We start from the raw sequence: 9840 nt of genomic DNA, 5'->3' as shown, positions 1-9840 counted from the left end.
CAGATCGTTCAAGATCTTGATCTATATGTCTTCTTTCTAGCTCGTAAAGGGTTTTAAGGTTATTATATCTTGAATGGAATTTGAAATGTTCGAATTTACTTAGAAAAATAATATAATCTATAGTGATACGTTATAATATAAAATTTATATTTTAATTAAACTTAATTTGAATATTATTTAAAATTAATTTATGAGAGAAATAAATATTTGAAGGAGTTCAAATATTAAATTAATATAAATTGAATTCATATTAAAACTATAGGTTAAAAATAATGTGTATTTGAATCTAAACATGATTATTGAACCTTCAAAATAGTAATAAGAATAACTTCAATTAAAAGAATCGGTAAGCAACCCCAATAAAAACTAAACATGTTTTACTCGAGAAGGGTGATCAAAGATCAAGAAAAAAGAAAAACTTGTTCCTAACTTCAAGATTTTGAAGTTTCCACAACCTAATTGATCAAACTAGATCAAAAGTCCTAAACGTACATTCTAACACAATAATACAAAGAAAAACATAAAGCTTAGAGATAATAGTCTATGAAAATTTTCTTTCGAAATCAACTGCTATCTTATTACAATGTGAAATTACGACTCTATTTAAACTAATTGAAGAGACATTATGAAAGAACCCAACATTTCACCTAAATTGTCTAAGTTCATAAAAACCCTTCAACTTGTCTCGTAAATGTAAATACATAAAATTAAATAAGTACATAATTCATTAAAAATGTAAATGATGAAAAGTTGTCTTTTGATGCATGAAAGGATGCAACTTTTCAAGTTTATTGGAAAACTTAGTTTGAAAGTAACTCATTCAATGTTGCTAGTCATGATCAATTATTTGCTTCTCAAAATTAGTGAGAATACAACACATTCAAATTTTATGTGTGCCTTTTATATCTCATGTTTGTAATGGAGTTGCTCATTCATTCATTGACTAATTATTTGGTCTTTTGTTTTTTTTATGAAACTTATAAACAATCTTTATACATCTAAAATTCTTGATTTATTATCTACTTTTCATTGGTGTTTTAAAAAAACCAAGCAAAATTTTTAAAAACTAAAAAAATTAAATTATGTTTTTGTTCTTAAAATTTGACTAAAAATTCAAATTTTGTACTTAAGAAAATGGATATTTATAGTAAGAAACAAAAAGAAAATAAGCTTACTTTTAAAAAACCAAATACCAAATACCAAATACTAAAAATTCCAGTGTCAACTACAACAAGAGTGCTATTTCCCATAACCATAAAAGAACAATACAGACGTAGCAGGAAGGGAAACAAGATGCTAACTTTTTTGCGCCGCCAACTTCCAATGAATAAGATATCATAAAAAATTTCCACGATATAGAACCATAAACATAAAGAAAAGAAGCGATCTGAAATTTGAAGATGAAAAAAATCAATCTCTTCATTAAGGCGTGTTTTGACAAACAGACAACACCTTGGACTCCAACATGGAAACATGCTTATCAAGCATTGAAATTACAGCTTCAAATTCGGTCACCTGATGTTCTATTTTCTCAATTTGGTGTATATACTCATCAAACCCACCACTCTTTGACTTCAACTGCTCCACAAAAACCCTCATTCCAGAAGCCACATCCCCATAACCTTTGTACTCTTCAGCCACCCTCGAGTTCATTCTCTCTAAAAGTTCCAGCTGATTGCTTGATCCCTATATGAGAAAACAACACAACAAACCCACCTTCAATTTTCAGAAAAACATTCCAAACATATTCTTCGAGAGCTGATTCCCAAATCTCTTTGACTCATTGATCAGTAAAGCAAAGCTCAAGTTTTAGCATTGTTAACATAATGAGAAATTGATAAAACATTAACATAAATTTTCAGGTTTTGATAACAAAAGTCACTACATGAGAATTAAAAGGGCCATGGGAACTAAAAAGAAGTAGAACAGAAGATAGTGAAAGAGTGAAATGGCCACTCAAAGCCAGATATATACCAGGGCAAATGGCTTGTTGGTTTCGCCAACCACAATCAATGATGTAAAACAGTGAGGAGATTTTATTCAAGATCACAAAAGATGTCAAAATATAAGCAGCTACCTTTTTATATACAAGGATAGGCTGAAGTATTGATGTAAAAGTCTTTAACAGACCGTAATTAGGCCCCTAAGGTTAAACAATCAAGAAAATAATCCATTGTGGTAGAATACAGTGACCATCCAAACAACAGTACAACAAAGAACTATCAATGCTTCACTTCATCCAAATTACTCATTCACAAACTTATATCCGTGAGTATCCAAGTCAACTTACGTGCATCTCAACTAATCATACAGGACAATCCATTTGACACTGCAACATTTGAGTGTCAAAGAAACTTTTAAGATATTAAATCTTGAGTAAGTGACCTCTACGGATTGAACACATGACTTCTAAACCTTTTATCAATAGGAAGTTCCCTTGTTACAACTGGGAACCCAGGATGGTCTCAAATTACCTAGTCAAGGTTGCCAAATTGGTTGAGAAGCCTTTTTGGGATACTTTCTGATGTAATTTCAAAGTAAGCAGTTATTTTTCAATTGAATTCTCTGCCAAATGTGGCTAAGAGATGCTGTATTTATTAAGTTTTCTGAAAGTTTGTTACAAGGCAGTTACAAGGAAACTGTTTATGAAACAGTTAAGGATACTAACTGTTCTAACTAACTTGTAGTTTAGTTAGTTCTGTATTTGATCATTTCTTATTACATCATTTCCTCCCCCCTAAGGGACAGCTCGTCCTCGAGTGAGTTAATCAGCAAGTCTGAAGCTGTCTGGCGCATGATATGGTTTTAAATCAGCAACATTGAATACTGGATGTATGTGGATGTCTAATGGTAGTCCTATTTTGAAAGCATTATCTCCGTACTTCTCCAGTATAGGAAAGGGGCGAATCTGTTTGTCTTTCAGCTTGTTATAGGTGCCAGTGGGGAATCTGTTTTTTCTCAAGTGTATCATTACTAAATCTCCTTTGGAAAACTCAGCTTGCCTTCTTTTCTTATCTGCTGATTTTTTGTAGGAGTATGTGGTTTGCACCAGGTGATCATAAACTTCTTTGTGCAATTTCTCAATGTCGCCTATCATTCTTTCTGCTTCTTTATCAAGGTTCACGGTTGTAGGTAGTGAAGTAAGGTCAAGAGTCAACCGTGGCTGTTTAGTGTATACTATCTTAAAGGGGCATTCACCTGTTGAACGATTTTTCATATTATTGAAAGCGAACTCAGCTTGTGCAAGTGCTAGATCCCACTGTTTAGGTTTTGTGCCACTGAGACAACGTATTAAGTTGCCTAGTGTTCTGTTGGTTACTTCAGTTTGGCCATCTGTCTGTGGATGGGCTATAGTGTTGTAATTTAGTGTTGTGTCAAACTTCTTCCATAGGGTTCGCCAGAAGTGACTTAGGAATTTAACATCCCTGTCGGATACAATTGATTTAGGTACTCTATGTATTCGGACCACCTCTCTAAAGAAGAGGTTAGCTATATAGATTGCATCATTCGTCTTCTTGCAGGCAATGAAGTGGGACATTTTGCTAAATCTGTCTACAACGACCATAGCAAAATCAAAATGCCTTTGGGTTTTTAGTAGTCCTACTACAAAGTCAATTGACAAATCTTCCCAAATGGAAGTTGGAATGGGCAGTGGGGAATACAACCCTGCATTTGTGCTTGATCCTTTAGATCTTTGGCAAATGGATCTTCACGAAGTTATTTGAGTCTCTTCTTAGCTGGGGCCAGTAGTATCTTTTAGAAATAATTTCAAATGTCTTATTCTGCCCAAAGTGTCTAGCTAAGCCGTCGGAGTGTGCTTCTTTTAACAAAGCTTCTCGTAGTGAGGTATGAGGAATGCGCAACTGTTCACCTTTAAATAGGAAACCTTCAACAATGTGGTAGTCATCAGCATTTATGTAATTGGAGCATTCTCCCAAAGTCAATATCTTCTTCATATAGGTTGGGTAAGTGTTTAAAGGCTATAATTTCAGAAGATATAAGTGTAAGCAAAGAGCTCTTTCTACTTAAGGCATCAACTACCTTGTTTTCTTTACCCGAGTGATGTTTGATTACAAAATCAAATCTTTGAAGGAAAGAGATCCAGAGTGCGTGCATTCTGCTGATATTTTTTTGGGATTGGAGATACTTTAGGGAAAAGTGGTTGGTTAGGAGTATAAACTCTTTATAGAGTAGGTAGTGTTCTCATTACTTTAGAGCTCTAACGAGGGCATATAACTCATGTTCATAAGTGCTCCACGATTGCCTTGAAGAGCTTAGTTTCTCACTGAAGTATTCAATTGAGTGGCCTTTTCGGGATAAGACAGCTCCGATCCCCATGCCACATGCGTCGACTGCAACTTCAAAAGTTAGTATGAAGTCTAGTAGCTGTAATATAGGACTAGAAGTCAATCTTTTCTTGATATCATTGAAGCTCTCTTGTTGTTATAAAGTCCACTTAAAGTTCCCCTCCTTTAAACAATCGGTGAGTGGAGCAACAATGGAGCTGAAATTTTTAATAAACTTTCTGTAGAAAGAAGTCAATCCAAGAAACGCTTGTATTTCTTTGGTAGAGGTTGGCGTTGGCCAAGTCTGGATGGCTTCAATCTTCTTAGGTTCCATACTTATCCTCCCTTGCTTGATAATGAACCAAGAAAAGAGATCTCCTTCTATAAGAACACACACTTTTTCTGGTTAATGTATAGCTCTGTTTCGGTTAGAACTTGGAATAGTTTTCTAAGATGGAACATATGTTCATCACTTCCATTGCTATATACAAGTACATCATCAAAGTAAACTACTATGAATTTGTTGAGGAAAGGATGGAGCACTTGATTCATCAATCTTATGAAGGTTCTGGGTGGGTTGGATAATCCAAACGGCATAACCATCCATTCAAACAAGCCTTCATTAGTTTTAAATGTTGTCTTCCATTCATCACCTAGTCTGATTAGTATCTGATGGTAGCCACTTTTTAAATCTATCTTAAAAAAGATAGTAGCTTTACCAAGTTGGTCTAAGAGATCACCAACTCGTGGAATGGGAAATCTGTACTTCATAGTAATGTGGTTAATAGCCCTGCTATCTATACACATTCTCCAACTACCATCTTTCTTAGGTGTGAGTAGAGCCGATACGGCAAAGGGACTCAAGCTCGGTTTGATGTGCCCTATCTCTAGTAATTCTTCAATGTGTTCATGGAGGATCTGATATTCATGAAGACTCATTTTGTAGTGAGCTAAATTCGGTAGTGATGCTCCTGGTACGAGATCAATCTGATGTTGAATATCACGGAGGGGTGGCAGCCCCTGTGGTTCTTTCTTTAAATGAGGGAATTCTTCAAATAGTTGTTGTAGCCTGGACTCCTTGATTTCAAGTTGTTCTTCATTGGACTTGTCAACAATTATCAGTCCTAAAAGGTCTTGCTCCCTTCCCTTTAGCAATTTTTTCCACTAATAGTGATAAAATGCTGCCCCTTGCTCTTGTGTTGCTTTGTTCCTTCACTGTTTTTTCTTGCTAATGGGAGTAGGACCACTTTCTTTCCCATCCATTGAAACTCATATGTATTTTCTCTCCCCTTATGTAAGGTTCGACATGTTGCCATGGTCTCCCTAAGCACCGGCGGATTTAGCATAGGCCCAGGGGGGCTCGAGCCCCCCCTCAACTTTATTGTCTTTATATAATATATATATATATAAAGAAGACTATTTATTTATTAATATTTATCCTTAGCTTAGTGGTTATTCAGACTGTTAGCCCCCCTTCCCACCCACATTCAAATCCTACTAATGTAGTTTATTTTCCATGTTTTTCTTTTAACCCCCATCAATATATTTTCTAGATCCGCCACTGTCCCTAAGAGTAGGTGACATACGTCCATTTAAATCACATCGCAAACAATTTGGTCCTTGTATCCGTTCCCAATAGAAAGGGGAACCGTGCAAATTTCGTTGATCGTTGTTTCTCCTCCTTTCTTTACCCAACCTATCTTGTAGGGATTCGGATGAGGTTCAACCTTCAAATTTAATGCAGTCACCAGCTTCTTTGCCACAACGTTCTCACTACTTCCACTGTCAATGATTTCATCACATACTTTCCCATTTATGGTGCATCTTGTCTTGAATAGACTATGGCGTTGTGGGTTTGTTTCTTCCTTTGGAGCAATGAGGACTCTTTGATTGACACAAGACTCGGTCTCCACCATCAGCTTCGATTAATTCAGCCTCTTCTTCCAGTTCTTCACTACTTTCGCTCACCGAATCTTCTTCTTTGTCTGCCAATGCTATTTTCTTTCGTTGAGGGCAAGTATTAGACAGGTGGCCAGATTGGCCACATCGAAAACATTTGCCTAGTGATGGTTGATTGTAATTATTTTGGACCTTGCCTTTGTTCACAACTTCCCTCTTCTTATCATTGGCTAAATCTTGTGCTTTAACCTCTTTCCCTTTCCCTTGTGTCGAAAGTTGAAGGCTGACCGTTTGTCTTGTTAGAATAGACTGACCTCTTAGTTGAGGTTGTCTCCCAAGTCGTCTTCAGGTTTACATTCTCGGTTAAAATGATATTCATCTCTTCTACCGTCTCGCAAAAGAAATTGTCTCAGATAAAAACTGAAATGGTTGAAGTTTTATCTTCTCTTTTATGTCAAATCGAAGGCTCCCAATAAATCTTGCAATTTGATGCTACTCATTCTCACTTAGATTTATCCTTGCACTCAGCCGATGAAACTCTTCAATGCAGTCAGCTACAGTTCGTGTACCTTGACGGCAGTTTTGGTATTGATTGTATAAAGTCTGCTCATAATTTGGAGGTAAGAATCTCACTTTCAATAGTTTCTTCATTTTTTCCCAAGAACGGATGGGTTGCTTTCCACACCTTTGTCTACTGACTTCTAGTTGATCCCACCATGCCGACGCTCCAGCCTTCAGCTTTAATGCTACTAAATGGACTTTCTTTACCTCGGGAGTATTCATATAATTGAAAAGAATTTCAGTATTCTTCAACCAATCAAGAAAAACGTTTACCATCGTAGCTTGGGAGATCAATTTTCATTTTGTATTCTACTGGTTCCCTCCTTCTTTCATCAAATTGAGGTCGAAATCTTCTATTCTGGTTAAAAATTGGCCTTTCTTGCTGCAGCTCATCATTAGAGGAACTCCAATCTTGAGGTTCTTGATCAATTTCTTGGTTTCTTGGAAAAGGATTTTGATAGTCTTGAAATGGTCTCCTTCGTTCTTGGACATCATATCTCCTTTCTTGATGATTTATTTCAGCCCTACGAATTCCGGCACTACGTATACCGTGCTGCCCTAGTCACGAACACGTTCTTGATCTTCTTGATGAAGATCCTGAGGCGGTGTCAATGCCTAGTCTTTGCAGGATTTCTTGAAGTGTATTTTCGATTCTTTCTACAGAAGCTTCCACGGACAGCAAGCGTCTCAAGGTAGTTCTTAGAGAGAGGACGGGGTTTTCTTCCGCCTCTTGGTTTTGAGCAAATTGCTCTGCTGCCTCCGGATTAGCACGTCGGACAGCCATTTGACCCAGAAACTTTTGGCGCTCTGATACCAATTGATGTAATTTCAAAGTAAGCAGTTATTTTTCAATTGTATTCTCTGCCAAATGTGGCTAAGAGATGCTGTATTTATTAAGTTTTCTGAAAGTTTGTTACAAGGCAGTTACAAGAAACTGTTTATGAAACAGTTAATGATGCTAACTGTTCTAACTAACTTGTAGTTTAGTTAGTTCTGTATATCATCATTTCTTATTACATCACTTTCTGGAAGGTTCAAAATGAGATTTTCAAGAGTCTCTCTTTCTCCTTCATGGTGAATTATGTGTGAGGCTTATTGAGGGACTCAATGCCATCTTTTTAGCAGTTGCTCCTTTGCTCAGCGGTTTTAGAAACACATTCTGAATGATTTTGGTCTACCGGATGGAATTTGGTTAGGTCTGAAATATTTTCTCTCCTATCTTCCATCTTCGTGGTGCACCATTCAAGGATGACCAAAAAACAAACTAAAATATCGTTGGCTTGCAACCAATCGGTCTTGTTTTGGTCTCTTTGGCACGGATCGTCGGTGAAAATTTTTCATTTTTTGATAATAAATTATGGATCTGGTGTTTTCAATGCTTTTTACTGGTGTAAACGTTTGCATTCCTTTAAAGCTTCTAGTCTCCCTTCCTTAATTTCTCATTGGAGGGCTAAAGAACATCAAAGATTGATCCTATATCAATCAAGGTTTCAACTACTAAATCATTAGTCAAACCTTAAAGCATGGGCAATTGATTTCCCAAACCTTACAAAGCCGGAGCCACTTCTCTATGAGAAAAAATCAACAACATCGACGAAAGGGCAAAATCAAATCAGACAGAGAGACCTAATCCATATATTCAGCTATAAGATGAAACAGAGAGTATTAGGGGTTTGGAAGATTACATACAAGAAGGTCCGATTTGATCATTTCGGACACCCTGGTGAAGAATTCATTAAGCGACTCGGCGAGCTCGTCTCTGTTCGGTAATCGCTCCTCTTTCTGGGCCATGAAATAAGATGTAAACCGTTGAGTCTTGCAAATAGGGTTTCACAGGCCGTGAAACTTGTGTCTTTGTTGGTGGAATTTTGATCAATCGCCGTCGCCGTCGGCTCGTCGGGACACGGAACAGCCGCTGGACCTTGGACGACAAGTTAGTGACAACAGCCAAGCGCTATTAATTTGAAAAATGTACTTAGGATTCTATATTATGGGCTAAATTATAAAATAAGAATTGATTAATTTTAATCCTTGGTCTACGAAGTTAGTTATTTTTCAAATATTTCATATTAATCCTTCCATCTTTTTTCTCTTCTTCATTTGTTTATATCAATTTATTTCCATCGTCTTTTTTTTTTCTTCTTTTTTGTTTACGTCGTAACCAAATCTAAGAGATCTTGTATACAAAATTTGATTTGTTTGTATCAATTTATTTCTATCGTCTTTCTTTTTTTCTTCTTCTTTGTTTGCGTCGTACCCAAATCTAAAAGATCGTGTATAAAGAATCTTGAAAAAATCGTTTAGATTGGAGTAGACAAATCTAAACGATCGTGTAAAAAAATGTAAACGATTGTGTATCAAAAGAATCTTGAAAATTTCTTTAGCCAAATTTAAACGATCGTGTACCAAATTTTAAAAAAAAAATTGTTTAGATTTCGCTATCCAAAATCTAAACAATCAATCATCTAACCAAATTATCGTAAAGATTTGGCTATCCAAATCTAAACTACCAAACATAAACGATCGTGTACTAAACAATAGGCAAATCTAAACAATCGTATACCAAATATATTACGCGTGTGATTGATAGAGTGGTTGACAAGACATTTTTGGTATATTCTTGTGGGCTTTTTCCGTTTTCGAAATTGTTCTATACAATATAAATATTTTGCTGCTTTATTATATTTTTTAAAATATCCCAGAAAAAAAATTAGTTTTTTAGTCCCTAACCATGTCTATTTAAATCTAGTCATTTATTTTTGTTACCCATTTAATTCTTAAATTTTGATTTTTGTTTCAATTTACTTCCTAAGTATCAAAATGTTACAATTTTATCCTTGAAATATAAATTTTGTTTCAACTCTCGTATATATTGATGCCAATGTTTATGAATTAATTTAAAGTGATTGTGAAATTTCAAATTTAATTTTAAAAATTGTGAAATTTAATTAATTATAAGGATAACTTACATAAATGTAACAAAACAAAAAATAATTAGGGTTTGTCTAACAAAAAAACAAAATGTCATGAAGCCAGTAAAATATTTTCATAATTTTCAGATTTGTCCTTGAATATTGCATAATTCGTAACTTCT

The 9840-nt window shown here is 35.4% G+C and overlaps 1 protein-coding gene across 1 annotated transcript; it reads right to left on the bottom strand.

Annotated features, from left to right (window-relative positions):
- Window positions 1–1393: 1393 nt before the first annotated feature.
- On the bottom strand, window positions 1394–8720 carry LOC103495715 (biogenesis of lysosome-related organelles complex 1 subunit 2). The gene is made up of 2 exons (XM_008457345.2): window positions 8436–8720; window positions 1394–1686 (listed from the first exon to the last, which is right to left on the bottom strand). The coding sequence occupies exons 1-2, from the start codon at window positions 8535–8537 to the stop codon at window positions 1423–1425; spliced, it is 366 nt and encodes a 121-aa protein (XP_008455567.2). The 5' UTR covers window positions 8538–8720; the 3' UTR covers window positions 1394–1422.
- Window positions 8721–9840: the final 1120 nt, after the last annotated feature.

Source organism: Cucumis melo, chromosome 7 (genome assembly GCF_025177605.1).
Source record: "Cucumis melo cultivar AY chromosome 7, USDA_Cmelo_AY_1.0, whole genome shotgun sequence".
Classification (NCBI taxonomy): Eukaryota; Viridiplantae; Streptophyta; class Magnoliopsida; order Cucurbitales; family Cucurbitaceae; genus Cucumis; species Cucumis melo.
The sequence above is the reverse complement of the archived record's forward strand: the minus strand, read 5'-3'. Positions and strand labels throughout refer to the sequence as shown.

Excerpts from the sequence above, each read along its gene's own strand:
- LOC103495715 (XM_008457345.2), bottom strand. The coding sequence starts at position 8,537 with ATGGCCCAGAAAGAGGAGCGATTACCGAACAGAGACGAGCTCGCCGAG. Across the intron at positions 1,687-8,435 it reads TGATCAAATCGGACCTTCTT|GGATCAAGCAATCAGCTGGA; the intron begins GTATGTAATCTT and ends TTTCTCATATAG.